Source organism: Anomalospiza imberbis, chromosome Z, assembly GCF_031753505.1.
Source record: "Anomalospiza imberbis isolate Cuckoo-Finch-1a 21T00152 chromosome Z, ASM3175350v1, whole genome shotgun sequence".
Lineage (NCBI taxonomy): Eukaryota > Metazoa > Chordata > Aves > Passeriformes > Viduidae > Anomalospiza > Anomalospiza imberbis.
This window is the reverse complement of record NC_089721.1, coordinates 14,448,821-14,472,104: the sequence shown is the minus strand read 5'-3', so window position 1 is coordinate 14,472,104 and position 23,284 is coordinate 14,448,821. Positions and strand designations below refer to the sequence as shown.

General features: G+C 38.4%; 1 protein-coding gene across 1 annotated transcript; it reads left to right on the top strand.

The window, feature by feature from the left end:
• The first annotated feature begins 4,276 nt into the window (after positions 1–4,276).
• Positions 4,277–22,805, top strand: EMB (embigin). The gene is made up of 8 exons (XM_068176421.1): positions 4,277–4,381; positions 9,989–10,069; positions 13,055–13,144; positions 15,785–15,944; positions 17,155–17,243; positions 20,674–20,798; positions 21,735–22,011; positions 22,663–22,805. Exons 1-8 carry the CDS (start codon positions 4,300–4,302, stop codon positions 22,698–22,700), a joined length of 942 nt encoding a protein of 313 aa, XP_068032522.1. The 5' UTR covers positions 4,277–4,299; the 3' UTR covers positions 22,701–22,805.
• The last annotated feature ends 479 nt before the right edge of the window (positions 22,806–23,284 follow it).

Genomic DNA, 23,284 nt, shown 5'->3' with positions numbered 1-23,284 from the left:
TTTTCAGCAAACCTGAAACACAACCCCGGGTACTGTGAAAAAATTTAACTTTATAATAGTCAAAACCAGCACATTTATCACTCATTCGGCCAATGAGATAAAACTGTCTTATATTCCTTGCCACATTATATTCCTTGCCACAATCCCATATAGGGATGCCATTTCCTTGCAAGGTTCTCTATTTCTCTAGTAGTTACTAACACCTATACTGCTTCTACCTCAGACATTACACAACATGCTTTGAGCGTCTGTTAAATAGTGCAAAGTTTTTTTATGTGCAATGGATGGGCCTTTTTTTTTGTTTTGTTTTTTTTTTTCCCCTACTAGGAGGGAAATGATTCACAGAGTTTCAGTGGGCAGAGCAACTTCTGCAGTAGATAACAGCTGGGAAAATTATTGTACTGTTATGAGAACTGCCTGAGAACTGTTTTCTCTTTCACTGTTCAAGGATGAGGCTGCAGAGGAGCCATAGAAATAGTGATGAATTATACTGCACTGATAAAACTGATATGTACTAGATGATGCAGGTGGCTTGTCCTTGCCTATACAGAATCATCACAGAATGGGTTGGTTTGGAAGAGAACTTTAAAAGGACATTTAGTCCAACCTCCCTTATCAAGATTAAATGAAACAGTGACTAAGAAAGGTGTGTGAAAAGAGTATAATTTCTTTTCCAACCACTTTAGTCACAGATTTCTGGCCATGCCTTCTGCAATACAGATTTATTCTCTTATTTTCCTACTCCTAAATTCAATTAATTTATTGCATGGAGTTCATGGTCTCTGTGTGAAGTAAAAACTATTTAATTATTACTTTAAAAAATGCAATTAACACCTGCACTGCCCCTGGCTTGATGCATCATACTAGTGAAGCGCCACCATCCTCAAGAGTGTGTAAATGAGAGAAGAAAAAGACTCAATGTAATTTAGAATTAATAAGCTTTGTCTTTACAACTTTATAAAAAGATTGAAATAATTGTATGAAACTTTCAAGCATGTTTAAAAGAAGTGTGTATCAATATGAAACTATAACTGAAATTTTATTTCTGGTTTGAAAATCCCAAGGCAGTTCAAATGTAGAAGTGAGCACATCACTTTTACAGTAAAGCTGGCCAGTATTTTTTGTAAACCTAGAAAAGATGCCTCTGTAAGAAGCTTTGCCTTAAAAGGAAAGGAGTTTTTGTAGTTGATACACTAGCTACAAATCAAAAGATCTGTAACCACAAAGCCCCTAGAGATCTACAAACAATAAAATTCTTTGCAGAAGTCCTAGAGGATAAAAAAAATTGAACAGCAGCTTTTAGGTCACTTATACTTGGAATCTAATTTCCAACAATGCCAATGTATGAAAGTGCTCAAACATTTGTTTTCATCAAAATTATTGTGTTCACAGAGCTGTCTGCTGCCTCAGATGCTCACCTGCAATCTGTGCTTTGTGCTAGAGACTGCAACATTCATTCTTCCCAAGCCAGGTCCAAACATGCTGTCTGAACAAAGGGCATGGTTTGCTCTCTCCTAAAAGAAAGACAAGTAATAAAGGTCAGCAGGGAATGCCTCTGACTTTTTCAGTGCGCCCTAAGTAGCCTTTTCTGTCTACTCAGATTTATCCTTGGAATCAAAATTAACTGGTGCGGGGCAGAAAAAAACTAGAAAAGAATAGTTAAATGTAAGCCTTTTCTTGGGTTATCTCGGTTGAGCCACTTTGTGTTTCACTGGACTTAACACTACCCACGAGGCTGATGTAAGGGTTAACACACTAAATGTTGTCAAGCATGGGAATAGGGTCCATATGGAGAGATCACATTTCCTTCTGACAGACTTGTTTCAAACCCTGTGAGAAATATAAGTAAACTTAATAGTCAGAATGACCCAACATCCTCAAAGTAGAATGTTTAACATTTTTATCTGAAATATAATTTTCCAGTAACAATGCAACCCTTAGCAGTATGTTTTCTAAAGCCCTACCATTGTCAGATACAATTTTTTGTTCTTCTTATATGAGTTATTTAAAAACCAAATCTTTTTTTTTTTCTTATGAAAGACTGTCTTGGTGGTACTAACTCTAATTTGTGGCTAAATCAATCAGAATTCAATAATTAAAGTAAATTAATTCTTACATTAGAAATCTAAATGCTACAATACAGTTAAGTATTGGTTCCAGTAACTCTCACAACCAAAAGAAGGCAAAACACATTGCAGAGGAAGCTGGAACAAGGAAAAATGAAAATACGCCTTTTTTTCCCCCTGGCATTTCTGAGGTTTACAAAACTGGAAATAAAATTCATAGATCAGCCAGGATAAGCTGGTATTAGTTATTGTTGGAAAAACTCTGTATTATGTCAGTAGATTTTTCACTACTGATATGCTGTGCACATTCTTCTTTTCATTAATAATTTTAAAATTAATTTTTATATTGAAAGATTAAATTAGAATAAGTTATCTTTGTATAATTCTCCCACAGTTTACCAAGAACAGAAGTATTTGGAAATATATTAACAATTGCTGAATCATAACTAAAATTAAAGACTACTTATGATTATTCTTTTTCATTTTGAAGTTCACATTCTAATCACTAATATATTTTAGGCTACTTTCACTTCTAAATGTATGTATGTATGTATGTGTTTTGCCTCTGGAAATATTACCCAAGTTGTAATATAACCCTGATGAATCTTTTGTGGAAACGCCTTGCAGAACAAATCTGCTGTTAAAAAGTCACACTCAGAAGTTCATCTTTGAACTCCACTTGCTACTAAGGGGTCTTCTTGGCTTTTCGGTGGTCACTTCCAACGAAGGCTTCTCATCATCATCACTGTCCTTTGAACAACCCCACAGGTTGCACATGCGCCCTAAGTCTTGTGTTATAGAAGCCAGCATTATATTTCAAAAATAAGCCTTATTATTTCATAGATCCCTACAATCATCCCAATTTTGTCCGTTTCAAGGCTAATTCCTAATTATCCCAAGGCCTATTCTGTTTTGAGATTTTACTTATCTCAAACTATATCCAGTATCCTATTTTCTCATGAACATGTGAAAACATCTGTTTTGTGACATTAATTACATCTTCTTTTCCTCTATTACTTTTTAATAAATTCTTTCTAAAATATTGATATAGTTACAATGGTTAGCACGTATCATATTCATTTATCACAATATGGATGGAAGCATGAACATGTCTAGTGCTGGAAAATCAACGCACAGGGCATTTATGTTACATAAACTCTTACAGCTCTGTCAGCATGGTGAGCTAAGATGATGTAAAGGCTTTTTTGCAGCGACTTTTTTGCATCATTGAAACAAACTTACAAAACTCAACCTCTGCATTAGCTGAAGCTGACAAGAGGCAGCAGGAAGTACCCTACCACAGTTATTCTTTCAGAGAATGCCCCCTTGCTAGAATCCACTTTGCACTATCAGAATTCAGTTATTTACCAAGCAATAAATAGAAATGCATATAACGCACATATATAAATGTGTATATGCACATATGAGTGGCCTTACTAGGTAAGCACACATGTATACAGAAAGAGAAGTGTAAACAATTTCACTTAGCCATAATCGAAAACCTGAGGAGCTTTTGCTAGAAATTGTGCGCCCTGGGCACTGCTGTACAAGCTGGGAGATTTAGAAAATGGGATGCAAAGGAGTTGCAGCTCCCATACAGTATAACCCAGCTGTCCTGGAGCCAGTGACCCTCGAAGCTGGGCTCTCCAGAAGATCACCAGCCTAAGGGCAAGGGCAGACAGGCTCAGCACAAGGCAATCTCCTGCGCACAAGCCCTGCCGGAGTCGTTTGCCGCCGAGCGTTGCTCCTGCGCAGGTGCTGCCGCACCCACTGCCACTTTGGGCCAAAAGTAAGTTCGGACCCTGTGCCCCTACCTGCCCCGCCAGCCTCCCGCCGCCCCGGGGGTCTGCTGGGAGGCTCAGGCGCCAGGGCCTCGGTCCAATTAGCCACCGGGGCGCGCCCCCGCCCTTCCCCCGCCACTTAAAGCGCGGCGAGCCGCCCGCTGGGCACATCATCCTCACGCAGAGGGGAGCGGTCGTCAGGCCACTGCCTTCCCAGCGGGCTTTTTTGTTTTGTTTTGTTTTGGTGTTTTTTTTTTGTTTTGTTTTGTTTTGTTTTGTTATCTCGTCCCAGTGAATTTAGAGCAGATTTGCTCTGCATTCGACCCCCGTCGTTGTTGGAGTAGCCGGCTCTACCGCAGAGCCGCTCCGGCCCGCTTGAGGCTTTCTCAGGTGTTGCAGCCCGCGGTGTGCGGATCCGGGCCGAGCCAGAGGAGCGCGGCGGGGGCAGCACCATGCCTGCCACCTTCTCCGGGCGCTGCCTGGTGTGCCTGCTGCTGCTGCTCTGCACCAGCTTCTCGGGCGGGAACCCTGCAGGTAAATGTAAACTCTCCCCGGGCCGGGCCCCCTCCGCTCTCCGTGTCGGGCGGGCCGGAGCGAGGTGGACCCGAGCACCGCTTGGGGCAAAGGTCCTCTTCGCTCCGCAGCATCCCCCCAGCTCTAGGGGGGAACGTAGCGCTGCCCCGGCACGGCAGCTGCCTTTCGGCCTTGCCTGTGCGAGTGGCTGAGGCGTTTCTTTTTCTTAGCGGCGCCGACCCTCCGTGGTGCGCTTCTCCCTCAGAGCTCGGGGTTCTCGTGCGACAGCGGGAATCCGCTCTCTGTGTCCCCCAGCACCGACGTGGTGGACGGCCGCAGATGGGCAGCGCTCTATCGGCGATCAGCTGTCCCATAGCCTCAGCACATTCTCCTTCACTTGGAGAAGGGTTTACTAGCGCACAGGTGCAGGTGTCGGAAGGTGTGGAGTTGTGTCTTGTTTATGTCCTGTCCTTACTGAGTAGAGCATTTAAAGCGTTTAAATGCTGAAAAAACCCGCCAAACAACCAACACTTCCCCCCCCTCCCCCCACAGATCGATAGATTACATTACTAAGATATCAGTGTGCCTAATGGATTATGAGGGATGCTCCTTGGGATTTGTTTTTGTGTTGTTAAATGGAGCATTTAAAATCCATGAAGAAAGAGGGACTTCTGGGCGACGTTCCTCCTCTAGAGGCTTTCAGCAGTTCAGGAGCAGGCCAGCTGTTTCTCAGGAAATACGATCTTATTTCTAAAACTAGTGGATTTCTGTTATTTTTTTCTTCTATTTGAGGCATTGCAGATTAGTAGAGAGTGATTATAGTAGGAGTTACCGGATTGCTGGTGTTTGCTGTGCAGGGTGAGATTCTTGGAGTAGGTCTTGCCAAGGCCAGGAGTTCTGTCGTGTACACGTGTGTGTATTTGTATGTGAACATCAGTGCTGTGACTTGAATTCACTGTGGTTTAGCTGCATTTTCAGTGTGTGAAATACAAGCAGTTACGTTTTCTTCTGCCTCTGTTGAATTTCTAGTACCGAGAAGACCAGTACTGCTCCCTAGGTGATCGTACCTTCTGTAAAATTTTTAGTAGTTTCAGATAATGTGGAAGGAAATACACTTTGCACTTCTCAAGTCTCGTTTGAAATGCATATTTAAGTATGTACACAGACAAAGATCTACTTTGTAGTTCTTACGTCTTTAAAATACATGTGTATTTATATACATACAGAACATGAAATACTTTCTAGCAGTTTACTTAATTGAGGAGTTTTTTGAGTGCAAGTGATCTGATATTTGTAGGAATGTGTGAATTGGCATGTGGCTAATTGCCATAAGATAGTTATTTTTGATAGCTGTTAATGCCAAAACCCATACCTGGCTGAAGAAGTTTTAAGTTTATGTAAAACATTGGTAAAATGATAGCCTCTCACGGGAAGAAGCAAAACAAACAAGTGAATCAAACAGCAAAACCTTCTTTGTGTTTACAAAAATTCTGCAAATCTGCCATCTTCCTAAAGTGGTGGGTATCATGTGGTTTAGAGCAAACTTCAGAAATAAGCCACTAGCTTTAGTACTTTACATGTGTATAAGAGTGAAGGTGCTGTTTTCCAGACTTCAATTAAATGTTTTTACAGCTGTATGAACTAGAGAGGCATCATACTGTGACTTCTATGATGATTTAAATGAAAAAATGGTAGTTTACTCTTTCATTGGTTATTAACTAAATGTGTATAAAGCTAGTTGAGCACAGGAACTATCTACACAGCTGCAGCAAAGGGAAGTTCATGTCACCTGAAGGGAGAAAAGCTTAAAGTTGTTTTCCAGTGAAGTCCAGAAACTGTGTTTGTTTTGGAGATGTGACAGTGCTTCAACCAAAAGAAATGCTTGCAGTAGAAATAAGCAGAGAGAGCATTTCCCACACAAGGATTGAGTTGCAGAATGGTGGATTGCATAGTAGGCAAGTTGATCAGGCAGATGCCCCAAGAGCCCTATTAGATTATTATTTTGAGATTATATCTTGAAGATATTTATTTTGTTATTCTTACCTTAGTCATGTAACTGTTTAGTTACTTGTTTTGGAAAAATCTAAACTATTGCTTTTATTTTGCATTGAGTTAAGGGCAATTTCTAACTGTCAGAACACTGTTGTTCAGAGCTTGCAGCTTTGTTTGGGTTATCTTTGTGGTTGTATTAATTTAGTTGCACCAAGCGCTGCCAGATTGATTTAGGTAAAGCAGTCCCACCAGATCTCATCTCACTTTCTGCTCCTGATGACTTCAAGGAGCTATGAGTGTAGAACACACCTCTTTCCTTACAGACTTTTTTTCCAAGTTGGGTTTTTCTGGTTTGACCTGAGGGAACAGCTTTTATCAGGGTGCTTGGGAGGCCTTAATGTTGATTCTCTGATGTCTCTGAGGCATTAGGAGGTTCTGGTGGCTGTTTTTGGGTGCTACTGAATGCATGTGAACTTAAAAAGTATATGATTGTTATTAAATTAAACAGTAAAACAAAGATGTTAGATAATGCTTTTATCTTTAAGCCAGGTCTCATAAGCTCTCAGAGATAAGCATTATACCCTTGATAGCTCAGCTACCTCAGGTGGCATAAAGAAGCACTATGGCTCCTGTGACAGTGTTGGAAACAAAAAGTTTTAATAGAAGTCAAAATAAAAAGGCTCTTTACAGAGAAAAACCGAGCAAGGGCAAGAGGTTCTTGCTCCTGCTCAAACACTTCACAAAAGCGATTTACTTCTTTTGTTTTCTTCTTTTTCTAGTGAATTGCTCTGGCGGGACTTTTTGGCTCCTGTCCAATTAGCTGTCCTTAAGTTTGAGGTGAAGTCCCCAAGGTCCTACCAAATTGAGGAGAGAAACTTCTGGGCTTTTTTCCTTTTTAATGGGACAAAGGGTAACTTGTTTACTCCGTCAACAGGGGGCACATTCCTACATCTAAATTAAACCAAATTGTATTTCAGCCATTTCTTATTCAGCTGCTTTTCCGGCTGAAAGAGAGCAAGTAGATTTTTAAGCCTGAAATTACTCTGGTAATAGTTGTTGTAAAATGCAGGCGAACCCAGTGGGAAGAATGATGATGTCTAACTCCAGTTCAGAAGGCTGAATGATTTCTTTATTATAACTATGCTATAATACATTAATATATTATATAAAGGAGGATACAAAAAACTACGTGCTACTTTCTCTAGCTACCATATCTAACTACTCACAACTCGTGACCCTGTTCTCCAGAGTCTAGACACAGGTGGATCTGATTGGCCACCACACTCAAACATCTCTCGCCAGAATCCCAGCAAGCAATCACCCCAGGTAAACAATTCTCCAAGCACATTCCACATGAGAAAAACAAGGAGCAGAAATAGAAATTGTTCTCTCTTTCTCTTTGTGTACCTCTAAGAAAAATCCTGAGAGAGAAATGTACTTGCCACAAATAGTAAGCATGGTACATCCATTCTTTTTTGACCCAAAATACTGACTGCCATGTGAAGCAGAAGTAATGTAGAAAATTAAATTCATTATATCATACTCTTTCCTATTCCTTGCTGCATGAAAATCAAGGAAACGAGAACCCTACAAGCTACCACACTATTGATTAAATCTAGTGCAAAACAATTATAGGCTAAGGCATGCAGCCGAGACTCAGGAGTTTGTGAATTTACTGCACATGACTTGCTTACATTATTGCCTGGCTGGATGACACTTACAGTGCAGTGCTGGCCCATCTTGATCTCCAGTGCTATTCAGCAAGTATATATGAGAGGAAGAGTGGTGCAATTTTATCTCTGTTCTTTATAGTTTGACATGTGGACAGGTAAGGTGAAAGAAGCAGGGGTGACAAAAAATAACACTACTTCTTTCACTTCCTACATGAATTAAGGAAGAAAGCCAAGATGAGAACCCTGTTAGAATGCAAACCACATTGCAGGTTATCTGCCTTCATTGCAGAGAGATAACAGAGCTGCTGTACAGCTTGGCACTGACACTTCCTAAATTTATCATCTTTGGGGATTTTAATTAATGTGCAGGTGATCCATGGCATACTTGCAACACCTCAAGATGCTGCAGATACAAAAATTCACTGAGATCTTTCTTCAGTTGTACTATGAATATCAGAGAAATAATAGCTCTCCCTACTAAGTACCTCAGTCTGGCAGAGAATAAGACTCAGTCTTTTTACTATCTGGCTCATAAGCCAGCACATTCTCAGAGCTGATCTTTCAAAGTTGTTTTCTAAGCTGGAGGGCTGGGAGGGAACAGCTGGCTGTGGAACAGTAGACTGATAAAAAGGTAGGCTGCTGTTAAGAACTCCTAATGCTTAATTCTTTTAATGTTTTTTGATTACTGTGTTTTACTTTTGGTCCAAACCAGTTGAAGTATGATGGTCAGATTGAGACAGCAGATGGTGTAAGCCAGGCATGGCTGTGATAGAGTAACTGTGTGTTGGAGGTGCCAGTGGAGAATCTATAGGTTGTCTGCTTATTGGTGCTGAAATGGGGTAGGAGTGTTAGTAATGTTCATTTGTAGGAAATGGCAGAGTGCTGATGTCAAGCTCTGCAAAATATGTGGTTCTCAAGTCTGAATGCACTTAAAATGTGATGCGGCATTTCAGTATTCACTTAGGAGTTTGACTAGATCCTTGTGGGCCCCTTCCAATTCAGAATATTCTGTAACTTTGTGATCTGTGAGTGTTTGTTGCTGTTTTGGATGTCCAGAAGAGTTCATGATCCCAATTCCACACCCTTGCCAATACTTTAATTACAAATGCAAAATACATGTCTTTTTTTTTGTGTGGCTGAATCACTTTCTCTGATTGCTATGGCACTAGAATATGTCTTGCAATACCTTTGTCAGTGAAGGTAGTTAGTACAAAATAAACACTGTCACCTGAAGGTGGAAATACAGGAATGAGGATGCACTTCCATTCTTCTAAAACATCTAGAAATCTTGATTTTCTTAAAAGATTGACACAACTACTAAAGAAGTCCTTTGCCTCTTCCATTGCTGTTCTTTTTCCAGTCAAGAACATAAAGCAGATAGTATTATGTGATTTTTGTGAAAACTGTATCATAGGAGGAGGATCAGATTTGCAATGGTACTGAGGAAAATTGGAAATAATTGCTAGTATTAGATGCTGAAGTTCCTGTTTGATACAGATGTTTTCTTTTGTTTACTGAGATGCTGGTGGAACCAAAGGAGGTATGTTCATTGCTTGTTCATCACACTAGATTTGTAAGGTTTTAATGAAGTCCGTAATCTATTGGAAAATCTGCTAATCTGTATTAAAAGTAATCGACCAGTGTAAGTGGTTTTTTAAGCCAATGAACAAAAAGGATGTGAGTACAGCTTAAAAAATTGCTGGAACTTTCTGAGGAGTGGCTTTGCCACTCTAACTGCATAAGCTAACTGCAAGAAAAGGAGTCTATACAGAAATTAGAGATCAAATAAATATTTCCTCTATTCTTTAAACTTCTCTTGCCTAAAGTGAGCTAAACAACTAACAAAAAACAGTTCTGGGCCGAGGTGAGGATATTCTGCTAGAATTAGTTTTGTGAACTATCTTTTTCTAACTCAAAGTTTCTTTAAACTTTTTCTGGTGTTTTGTTTGGTTTTTTTTTTTAGATCCAGCTATGACGACACAAGATTCCAATCAGACTCAGGTGAATTCCATAACTAAGATGCAAGCTGGACATGACTCATCTGGTAATTGTTTTATTTCAGTATACTCAAAACTATAGTCCTTTTTCCTATTGATATTCGTTTATCATATTGAGTCAAGATTTTTCACACTTAAGTCTCTTCAAATAAGATTGTGACTTTCTGGAAGAAACAGTAGCAGATACAGCACCTAGGTCTTCTAAAGCCACTGCAAGAGCTTAAGTGTCATAAGTATCTCCAGAACTGGAAAAAGCTATGCAACTGCCACTTTTATGTCCTGTTACCCTTAGGCATATATGGCTTAAAAGCAGGCAGCGACCCTGGAGGTCAGGCCCAGCTAGTGCCACTGCAGAGAGGTTGTATTCTAGCCATAAGCCATTATAATTTTTAATATGAGAGCTCCTTATGCCTGTGTGTTAGTGAAAGGTATGAAAAATACCATTGCATCATGTGCCTGCTAGCTTCATCTTTCTTAATTATGGCTGTGTCAAAACTGTTGTCCTTTATACCTTAATGGTATTCTTAACAGGGAGCTGAGAATAAGTTCAGGCAGGACAGGAGACCAATGATTGTTGGTTCTACTTCTCCTTTGTGCATAAAGATCAGAGAATCAGAATTTCAGCACTGTCCCAAAGCTCATGTTGATTAGTGCAAGTCAGACATGAGCTAAGTTATTTCTGTGTGAACTCAATCAATTTCTGGCATGTTATTTCACCTACAGTTGGGGTTTTTTATGAGATAATTATCTGGTGTTCATCTTCGGAGCTTTTTAGTACCATGTGAGAACTAGGAGTGCAATAGCTAATAGATTCAATAACTCTCTACATACATGAACACATGTAGACATACATGAAATGTAGAAAATGTTTTGTATAGTATGACCTTATCTGAATATTTTCATTTGATTTGTGAATTGAGGAAGAAGGTCAGTTTGAAAAATCTGTATGTTGCAAGACACTTTAAAGGCTGTCTAATTTTTTCTGGCTGGATCTACCATATGAACTAGCACTGGTGCCTTCTGAATGTGTTGTTGCAAGAGATTTCGGTGAAAAAGAAAAGCAGGTGATGCGTGTACTGCAGTGACATAAACTCAGCTGATCTGTGACAACCCTGACATGCTGTCTGAGTGTTTGTGCACACAGGCAGGCTAAGATATGCCAGAACTTTCAAGCCTTGCTATTATTTCCTGGGTAAACACTTGGACTACCTTCCTTCTCCATGGGGCAGAGATCAAGGCTTGTTGTGTTCTTGTCTAGAACCAACAGGACTATTGTCTACTGCTAAAGACAGCTTTGATATCTCTACTTAAAAAGCCATTTTGTACTGTCAGTTAAGATTGGCAACAACCTACTGTAAACAACACCAAATGAAATAGCCTGAAGTTCTGTTCTTCCATACCAAACACCTTAATATACAGGTTTATTTTTACTTAAATTGATTGAAGCTTGAGGGAAAGTATGAAAATGCAGATGGAGTGAGCCAGGAGAAGGTTGATTGCCAGTGCCACATAATTCCTTTTGCTGTGAGCTTTAACAGGATGTTTTCTTAAACTGGCCAACAACTTGAAAAGGCAGGTGTACCTCTGCTTACGCCTTTAGATGCAAACCACTAGTGGGGACCTCCTTCAGCACAGCCAGATCCTCTCAGCTGTAGTTCAGAGGCATGCATTTAAGATCTTTACCTGAGAGTTTGGTATTTTATGGAAGGGAAGAGAAGGAGTAATTCTGATGAGATGTAGGCTTTTAGAGATGTTATTTCTACTTTACAGTGGTCAGTTTGGCCACCCAATGCATCTCTCAGTGGGAAGGCTTAAAGGTGTAGTCCAGTTCTTCTATCTTCTCAATTGTGAAAGGGTATCTTTACAATCCATGAACAGCAGATGTAATCAAGCTCCTTTCCTTCTAAAAAAACCCATAATAATTTTCTCTTACAATGCTGTGTGACTAGGCAGAATCAGTCTCTAACCACTGTTCATATATTTCTGCAATGTGTTATGAAGTATGTGAAAATAATTTGACTTTCCAAGCATGTAAAAGCATGTGTGGCATAAAACATTTAGTTTATCTTCTGGGGTGGTGGTGAAATTAATTTATTTCTTTTCATCCGCTTATTTAAAAGAAGATTATTGTAGCTGGGCTACATCTATTAGAGCTGCAGCTTATTAATTTGTTTTCTTTCTCTGTTCTTGAAATGCATGAGAACAAGTGATGGGAACAGACTGTGCTTAGAGTTGCTTTATCAAGCTTGGTAGAGCTTTGTAAAAGACCTTATACTCTGAAGGGTATGTGATCCACAGCCTCACCAAAAAGGAATTTTGGTGACCATACACCTTGTAAATGTAGGTTTTCCTAACAAAAGGAGAAGAATATTTTTAGGTCAGCCATCTGATGGTTAATATTGGATCCTTTCTTTGTAGAAGGGCATTGCTTGCTCTGTATCAGGTTTTGAGAAGCAGTGGCAGTCTTTGATCATTTTGTAGTGGCCCACAAGGTGTTTTTGCCTCTGAATTCATTAAAGCAGCACTTAGATTAAATTGTCTACGTCTGACTTCCTGGCTGTGTTAGATTGTAGTAGCTTTGGGAATGGCAGCATTCTATTGTTCTGGATTTTTTTGTTGGGTGAGTTTTGTTGGTTGGTTTGTTTGTTTGGGTTTTTATTTTTTTTCTAAAGCTTACTACTTTTTCAAGAAATATTTAAACACTGATGTAGTCCTATATGTAAGCTTGACTTTTTGTGTCAAGCTGTAAAACAGTGATGACATTTTAGATACTGACATTCACAATTGCAACATTACAATAAAGCTAGAAACCTTTCTCTAACAGCATAATTGTTCTAACAGCAACCCCACAACACTGCTGCTTTGAGATTACGGCTGTGAACACAGGTTTATGAAAAGATCGCCACAGTAGTCAGCACTTGGCAAGGTCCATTTTCTCCTTTCAAGGTTGTTACAACTAATAATTGCCAAACCATATTGACACCACTGTGCGATTGTTTATGTAGGGTAATTTAACTTGGTTTCCCCCCAAACCTTGTTAGGTCCTGATGCTGCCACACAACAGCTCAAACCAGCAAGCAAGCAGAACACCAATGTCTCAGAGTATGAGATCGTCCTACCTGGTGAGTGTGTTACTTTTTGTCTTCCAATTATTTTCTATTGAATGTGAGTACACACGAACTTTCATATGAGAAGCACCTAGAATGGCAATTCTTGATAAAGTGAAGGTGTTCACAGTAAGCATGTGATGGGCCCAGTGAAAGATAAGTACATTTATGTTATTATTAACTTCTCTGTTCTGGTAATACTTATGTTGCAGTGGAGAATTAGATTCCTAATTTATTAAAACTAAAAGTAAAACTAATTCATAACTCTTCCTCCAAATCAATTGAAATGATAGTTTTTTTGCACTAGTGAATCCACTTGGAGAGACCACGTAAACCAGAGTACTTGCTGAGTAGCAGGTGCTAACTTAGTAACATTGCAGGAGTTAAAAAGTGTGGAGAACAGCAAAAATAAACCTGTTCCTAAAGTACATATGAAGTTTCTAGTTGCCAGATAATATTCTGGAATTAATTTCTCGGATAGCTGAAGAAAGTGATCTAACTGAAGTATCTCTGGAAGATTTACAAAGTATTTGTGTGACATTTTAAGTACGTAATTTTGCAGCATTTATGCTGCATTTTCTTCTGTCAGGAAACATAAAGTATTGTTTCCTGTTCTGGTATCTACACTCTTAGTACAGGGATGCCCCAGACATCAGTCTTGCTATTGGTTAATCTTCACATCATCAGTTTTTATGTTTCATTCATTCATTCAAATTTTAAAATAATTTTATAAGGGATAGATACTGCTTTCAGCTTGTGTAATTTGTCTGACTGTGAAACTTGTGCTCCTGTGAAACCAATTCCAGTTGTAAAATTACTTTGATCATAAACAATTTCAACAAGTTGAGTTATGCTTGGCTCATTTATTCAGACTAATTGCCCTAATAAATGAGTTTTGGTAACTGATGTTGCTCTGCAATGGAAGACTGAGGTGTTGCACTTCTAAGTTTATTTCCAGTTCAACAGATCTGAAGTATTTTGGCTGGGACTCACAATTCTGGATATGCTCTTCTTCAAACTGTACCTGTCTCTGCCAGACCCAGTACAGTTCACTTACTCTGGATCTGGTGCTATCACTCCAGTGAGACTTAGCTGCTGCATAGGTATGACTTGCATTACTAAGTCAGTGAGCTGTACTAAAAATGCAGGAGATGGATAGTGGGTGCTGCTGCCTATTATCTGTTCCCAACAAACCTCTCCTGTAGGAAAGCAGGTTGAGTTAACATTCAGGCAATGCAGTCAGACCCTCACACAACACTCACTGCATCTGAGAGAGGCAAGAAAGGCTCTTTTTGCAAGGTTTTATTCCAGCGAGGTCACATGAGTCTAAAGGGAACCTGGCGAGAAAGAGAACCACCACGTGTTGCAGGCAGCTTAAGAAGGGGAAGGGGTGGGGGGTGGGGCTGAGGGCTGGGCAGAGGGGACTTGTCTCCAGGGGAAAGGGCGCAGCCACCAGGGGTATCCAACCAGTGAGGGAACAGGGAAAGGAGAAACCAGGGGAAGTCCATGGGGGAGTCTGTCTTTTCCCCACCGGAGGACTACCCTATGGTAGTTAGTCACTGCCATCGCCAGTGGCAAGAGGACTTGGGAATCCCCCCGTCCCAAGAGGACTTGGGAATTGACTGAGAGCAAGAGTTCATGGGATGCTACCCTGTACTTTAAAACTTCTTTTTTTCTTGGAAAGAATGTGGGCTGTGCAATACACCTATAGTTTTTTGACTACCAAATACTACAGGATATATCTAGAATTGAAGTGGGACATGCATAAATTTTCTTGGAGTATTTAGATGACTAAGCACACTTAAATCCAGAAGGCATGAATGAAGAGGCCAGTTATGAGATGTCAGTACTAATGGTTAAAACATCCAAAGTGTTTTCTTATAGAAGGCTGTTTCTATGAATCAGAGAAGATATTTGTTATTGATACCTGCTTTTTGGATGTGCTTCTTTTATGCTCAGGGACCTATAGTCATAAAAAGCAAAAAACTGACAGGATTTTCCTACTGTGTTGGAATATTTTCTCACTGTAATTCTACGGACTTGCCAGGAAGGCAAAGGTGACCCTCAATGGGTTTGAAGAGGATTTGAGGTCCACTTGAGTACCTGTAGGCGTGAAAGGCCTAATCCAACAATATTAAGGTTGCGGATTTTATCAATAGCTTCCCTAGCAATAGCATATACCTGTGATCTCACAGGATCATGACTGCAACTGGCTAAAAGCCAAATAGTTACAGATACTTAAGTCTTAACTCTTCTTGATGTTAATAATATAATTTTCCATATACATATTAAGTAGTTAAGCTTTTACATTATTTAATCCAAACCAGTCAGTCCAAATTGTATTTAATCCAAATTAAGTCAGTCTCGTAAGTCTGTCTTGATTGCAGTGAAATGAGCATGTATGCTTCTATATTAGAGCCCTCTAGGAAGTTTACCTACAAAGTAGATGTGTGTTATTTTTGGAAAGGGATATGTGTTTTAACTCACTTGTTACTTAAGAAAATTACTGTGGAACTCTGATTTTGCAGGGGCTTTTTTGCCTTGGAGAATACAAAGAGCACCTTTGTCCTGTATATGTGTACACAGTTGCTGAAGTTTCTTCACCCAGAATGAGGAAATACGTTTTTTCATTAAATGTTTTTAAACTTCTTATAGGTGTGTCTGAAAAAAATATCACTTTGGCCAATCCAACTAAAGTTGAACTTACATGCAAATTAGATGAGAATTCCAATTTGAAAAATCCTCAAGTGACTTGGAAAAGGGGAAATGAAGCAATCAGTCACAAGAGTAAAACTCGGAACAGCTGGACCATTGAGTAAGTAGCATTCTTTACCTTGTGATTTGCAGATTCTAATGAATTACCATGTTATATGCAATGTCCAATACTGGTAATGTGTATATTAGAAAAGGGGAAAATGCAGAGATGAATCAACATACTGAAGTAGTCGGAAAGGAGAAGGATTGAAGGTACCTCAAACCTGGAGGATGAGCTCCTGTTTTTCCTCTAGTGCATTAAAAACGTTTTTTTTGTTTTTTTTTTTCTTTTTAAAGAACATAGAATAATGAAACAGTTCCTTGAAGTCTCATAATTCTGTTCAGTAAGTGAAATAATAATCAGTCTGAGACTTAAATATTTTAGCAATTTCTCTTTCCACTCCCTCATTTTCCACATGCTCTTTTCCACCTCATTGCTGCTTTGCAAGGGTCTGGAATGCATCAATGATCATTTTCTTTACTTCTTAGGTAACAAAAGGTAGAAGTGAGATTTAGTAAAGATATTTTGAAGGTTTTTTTAAGTCTTTCAGACCTCTACAGAAGCTCAAGAAACGTTGTAGAAGCCTTTCTACAGTTGATACAATTTATTGTTGTTCTTTAGAATTAGACCAGTTAAACATTTTAACTGATTGGTCTCCATTTGATTTCTGTATAGCTTTAAGAGCAGTAATACTTACATAAAATTTCTGTTGTAGAAAATATGATGAGAATTTAACTGTCACTTTCTTGATACTCCATGTACACAGACAAGTAAATCTTTTTCAGAGTGACAGTAAAATGTGTAGTTCACCGGTGGAGAAGATGCTGGACTTCATTAGATGAAAGTGCTTTAAAACTATTTATTTATTTTGTGTTGAAGGGATTACATAGATGGTTTGTTTTTCCTAAAGCCCTATGTAGTATATGCTTCGTAGTTCATATGGTGAACCCATGTCCAATTCGGTAATCTGTAGATAATGCTACTTAAAGGTGGCCTTCTGTCAGCATGAAAGGTGAAAATGATGTTTCTGATCCAAAGTGTGCTTGTGCTCTTCTGTTTTCTTAAAAACATTATACCATTTCTGCATTGCACTAAACCTGAATCCTAGTGTTTCAGTGGTTGTATGTTCTCTGCTCCATTACTAATCCTTACTGTTTTATTTAGAATGAACTAGTAGTCACTTGTGGTGGTACAAAAAGAAAATATAAAGAACCTCCAAATTCATGGTGTGGCTCTTTTTTTTTTTTTTTTTTTTTTTTTTTTTTTTGAGATTGACCATCTCAGGGAGCCGTGAGCTGGGAAGTTACACTTGTATTCTGAAGTCTGAAAAAGAAGTCCATGCTACGTTTCATTTGCACGGTAATTTAATTGATTTGTATTTATGTAAAATTTTTGTTTCAGTTGAATACTGCAAGCTGTGTTAATATTCTTTCTGGATAGTATGCAATGTAATTTGATAAATAATGGCTAATACAGTCAGGCTAAGTGAGAATAACTGTTGAAGTAATTTTGGTAGCATGGATTGAAGAATTTTGAACCAAAAACTAAAAGCCTTTAAAAAAAATTCTAATAACCAAAAGAGCATACAAGTCTGTTTTTTACCCTTCTTGACTAAGTGATTTCCCCTTCCCTCTCCATCTCTGAAGCAGATGTGAATACACTTCATTTTCTGGGGTATGGGACTAAAGGGTGGTGTCTTGGATAAATTTCTTCAAAAAGCAGCGCCAGTAGTTTGAAATTCGAGTCTGAGGTTAGGTGTTAAAAGTGAAGTAGTGACTGGTAAAATGGAGGCAGGATTTTTAAAATTTTGTTTGTATTTCTGAAACACAACATTATTGCTTTAGTGCTTCTTTTATTCTGTAATAGTATAAGAATAGTACTTAGATGAAAAATTAGTGTGCTTCATTGAGCAGTATGAGTGCCCTATCTTCTGTTTGTTCTCTTCTGCAATAATGTTACCCTGGAAGTGGGAGGTGAAATTCAGATGCATGGAAGATATGTGGAAATGATAATACAAGTTGCTGAACTGATGAATATCTCTGGGAGTTACTCCTTTCTCTGTTCCTACCATCCAAATTTTGCAAAGAGGAAAGCATGCACTTAATCTGTGAAAGCAGATATAAGAGATTTTCCCTGAACACAGGCTTTGAGAAAACCTAACTATTCAAATCATTACCCTAACCTTAGCTAAATTAAGCAGTGGGGCTCTCTAATTCTTAAGCTGCCAAGCTGTCTTTGTTCAGTGGGATATCCAGTAATAGGACTTGAGGAAACTTGTAGGGGTTCAAATATCAAATGCTGATACCTGCTTTCAGACTTTCAGCCAGGAGAGACTAGCTTTCACTGCTGAATAAAGACAAAGTTGTAGTTTATTCAGGCCTTTTAATCTCTAAAAAATAATTCTGTGTTTTTCTTGTCAGCATGTGGGTAAGGTTTAGTCGAATAGCTAACCAAATTGGTGTAGATGGAAAAAAGTCCAAGGAGACCAAAGTCAAGTACACAATAACTATTATAGTAAGGGGCAGCAATGACTCAGTAGCAAAGTCATCTTTTCCAGAACAGTGCATAGGACAGTTGATTTATTATAGGAAGATCAGAGAATTGCTGCATGATGGTTGAATGCTGCCACTTCTGATGCCATAAAAAGTACTGGCTTGATGCTTTTTAAGATTAATGCAGAGCGAAGGAAATGGGAGAGAGAAGTCCTTGAATCTCCCAGTCAGTAATGCAGGGAAAACAATTTTCAAACTGAAAGATGAGTAATGTGTTGGTATAGACTCAGTGGCTTAAGTCATCACCGCTGTAATTAACTGCAGTATCTTTTCCACAAGGAAGTTCTGGTTTATTGCATGTGTTACTACCTCTCTTCTTCGCCCTGATTCCTGGCCTGGCATAACCCCTCAGATTTTGAGGAGTCATGTTTTTACTCAGGTTTGCAGAAAACAATGAGATATTTACATGAGGTTCAAGTTAATAAACACAGAGGACAATAATGGGTGTTACAAAATGTTGTGAAGTGCTGCTAGCCTCTAAAAGGGTAGAACAGATTAATTTCTTTGCCCTTTGTTGAGGGACCTTTAAGCAGCAGTTAAGGTACGTGCACCATGAAATAGCTCTGGTTTTTAAAACTGTGGAAGTCTGACTGGTGTACATGCTGCTGCTGACACCTGTCTGTTTCTTCAAAAGTTGGCTTTGTCTGTGCAGCAGAAGTATTTTATCATCAAATTTGGTGTGATCCACTTGGAAAAATACCTGTGACAAGCCTTGCATGCATTCAAGGATTAGCTGTTACAGAGCCAGATCCCAGAGCTTGTAATGTATATTCATATCCTTAATCATGGCTGTTGTGGTGACATGTATTGCTGACATGCTTATAGTTGAGCTTTGTCACTCACCAGTGAGGCTAAATCTCTTTGACTGCCACATAAGCTTGTTGTGCTGGGTGTACAGAGATTTTTTTATCCTAACCTGCTTGTGTGTCTTCTGCTCTAAATTGCAAGGGAGATTGCAGCAGTAATTAGTGAGGTCATCCCTTTTAATGGCAGTAGAGAAGATACACTGTCAGTACTCTTTAAAAGGATAGTGTTTAATGATTAAAATATATACATTGAGAGAACTTCACTAGTAAAGAGTCTTGGTATCTGATGCTGCAAATTCTCAGACTGAAAACAGTGTTCTTATTAACAAACTGGTTTCATATATATTTCTGTATAGGAAACTTAAGTTTGAATACACATGAGAAGCAGACTTTCTTGGGGGAAAAAATAATTTGTGCTTACCAGTCAAGAAAGGATGAGGACAAGAGCAATCTTAGCTTTTATCAAATTGTTCATCATAACTGCTGAAAGCAAATACTTGGCCTGTTTAGTCTAGTGTGATCAGTAAAATCTAAAGTATGTACTGGATCTGTGCTTAAAAAGTAGAGCAATGAAACTTGAATTAAAATTTCAGATTGGTGGATCTGAGGAAGACATATTGGTAAACATCCTAGTAAAGACGGAAAGAACTGGGGAATACATACTTCAGCATAATGCATTTGCTAAGCTCTAACAGTATTTATAGGATAGTCTCAATATATTCAGTAAGCTTTCTGTGTACTACATGCTTTTGGAAGTTTGTGGGGCACAAGCAGTTACAATGGCTAGGACAAGTAGCTCTGAAGTTAGACTGATTTCTTGTTGACTGTATTCTGTCCTCAGCAAGATTGGACCAAAAGTCCTTTTTATTGGCATGCACCCAAAAGTCATTGCTTCAGCTCAGAAAATGTTTAACTACAAATCTCTATCAATCTGCAGTTTTTTCTCAGTTACAGAAACATTCCCTGTATGTACAACACGTCAGATACCATTATGTAGTCACGTTGTGACTGAAATAGACTTCTAGCAGTTTCTGCAGATAGACTGAAATTGCAGAAAAATTATGTTTGTTTCTAGTGTACTAGAACTGAAGCATGTAGCTTGCAGCTGCCAAGGAAGGGAAAGAGGAAATGGGCAAGGGTAGAAATCACAGTCTGATTTTTTTTTTTTTTTCCACTTGACATTTGGTATTAATTGGCAACTTTCAAGATCACACAGCAGCTGAAAACACGATTCCACTAGTCTTCTGCACAGATTATATATCTGAAATAGCTGCCCAAAATAACTCCTCATGTCATAAATGATAGAATCATGAGGGTTTTAAATAGAAAAAGTGAATGGAGTACTATAAATGAATGCCTAAATATATTTTTTGTAACACTAATGAAAACCTGTATCTCTCACTTGATGATTTTTATTCTCCTTGTTCTTAGTACCAAATATAGATGGAAGAGAAAAACCCATAATCTCTTATGAAGGAGATGTAGCTGTAATGATTTGTAAAACTGAGTATAATCCCAAGGCTTGGACCTGGTATATGACCAATGGAACTGAGCTGGTAAGATCTCCCTCTGTTGGGCAAGCAAAAGAGTGTGACCAAAAAAAAAAAAAAAAGTACATATACTTTATACTTCACTGCAAGCTCTACAAATTCTGTTTCCATTAACATTAGCAGAAATCTTTATGGAAATGGAAAAAATATCTGTAGTATTTACAAGTATTCATTGTTACAGGCATGTAGATTTTTTGATCTGGTTTGTATGTTTCTTTCTCAAAAAGGCCCTACCATACTCCAAAATAAGATGAGTCTTGAGGGACTTATTTTTACTGTATTTATACTGGTTATACTACTCAAATCTTGCTACTGGATACAGAATAATCTTACAGCAGGACATGCTTTCACCTCTAAGATGTTGTAGGACCCTTTACTTCCTCCAGGTACAAGTAAGTCTATTTCTTAGTCTTATGACCTATCTAGAAAGCACAGGTTCCTGAAACACTTTCTTTTAGCCCTCTTCTGAGGCCAGCACTGTGAACTGAGACAGGGTAAAGAGATCTGTCTCCTCTATATGGCTGGAGACCAGCACTGAGTTTAAGAGTATCAGTATATTTCCCAGTGAAGGAGAGCTCCCACTTCGTTGAAAGTGTGTGTTTTATGCTGTGGTGAAACCCATGCATTAGATCTGGCAGCCAAGGGTGCCTTTGTCCTTGGAGAGTCGATATCGCCAAAGGTGTCTTTTATCCGGTCTTAAACTAAAACGGGTCAGACAAGTTGCCCACTGAAACTTTGTATTTTCTTCCAGTGAGTTTAGAAGGAATTAGGATGTCCAGCTTAAATAAACCCTTCCCTTTAATGTGGGGTTATTGTGCTTCATGAATGCCTTTTGTTCCTAGTTCATTGTACATATCTATACAGAACTGAATGTTGATGTGATACTGTTTGATTGAATACTTCCTCATTACATTATTAAGACTTGCAATGTATTTTTCCTAGGTTCCCATTGATAAGATTTTCTCTATGGACAAGTTTCAAATTAAGATTCCATCTGTCGGTATAAACTATTTGGAGATAGTCAAGCTCACCAAGGAAGATTGTGGTGTATATTGGTGTGAAGCTGTTTTTGAATTAGGGCCCAGTAAATCGAGGTTTGAACTAAGAGTTCTGTCTATCACAGCACCTCTCAAACCCTTTATAGTAGCTGTGGCTGAAGTTGCTATTCTTGTAACTATTATTGTCCTCTATGAGGTGCATTCAAAAAGGAAAGCAAAAGGTAAGTTTTGGTAGGGGTTTTTGGTTGGTTGGTTTTGGGTTTTTTTAATTAATTTCTAGCTTTCTGTTGAAATTACAGCCAAAGGTAGAAAAGGCTTAAAGTGCAGCATATATTAAGTTGAGTAATTTTCACATCTGTATTTCTGATAAAATTCTTTCATCTAAAACACTGCTATGAAAAGATCTTTCACTAAGCAATACTATGCGTAACAGTTTTAACAGTGTCCTGGGGTTTTCTTCCATTACAATACAAGGAAATTTTGAAGCTATAATTTTTGGGGGAAATGTTTAGGAATGGAAGCAATTCTTGGTAGCCTTGATGGGAGAATTTTCTTTTAAGGCATGTGTGTAATACAGACATAAATGCATGTTGTCTGTATTTTGAAATACAGAAATATATAAACCTATATGCAAGATGATTTACATTAAAATCAGACTAATAAAACCTTATCAAAATAAGCTTTTTCACCACTTTGGAGGTAATTCCCTTGAATAGATATACAGGGTATTTTGAAATACATATTTAAGAAAACTAACAAAATAAGAAAATAACATTTTGTTCTGAATAAACAATTACTAAATGTACTAAACAATAAATTTTCTATTGTTTATTAAATGGATACTTCTATATAGTACTTCTTTTGTTCTGCAGGAGTTGAAAAAGAGTTTGACCAAATTGAGAAACTGTAAGCAAAAAAGTTTTTATACTGTAGTTCAATATTTGTTCTTAGGTGTATTTGTGTTGTACAAAATTATACCTTGTTTTTGATCCCATTGGTGCGGGGGATGGTGGTCAGTGTGAAAGAAGGGTTTACTCTTTTCCTCCAGAATTCCTAATTTCAGAGTGAGCAGAACACTATTTTCTACCTGGAACTTGATTTTGAAATTGCAGTATCTTTTTTTGGTGGTGGTTTTTTGTTTGTTTGTTTTGTGTCGGTTTTGGATTTTTCTTGTTTCCTTTTGTGATAACACTATGCATCCTCATTATAAGCTCATTCTAGAAGACTCTAATGACTTGGAAACTACACTTTCCAGGTGAAAGTATAACAGAAGTGGCTCTTTCTTGTTTGGGTTTTTTTTTTTTTTTTTTTTTTTTTTTTTTTTTTTTTTTTCCCAAAGTGTATTTCTCCATATTAACATACATTTCTCCACTTTGCATGTGGTCAAAGCCTTACCTCTCATATCTAAGCCTGTAGTTGCTGGGGTGTTGGAAGCTGGCATTGTTGGCTGTTTTGCTTGCAAACGCAACCTCTCGGGAGATTTTACACTGTGCT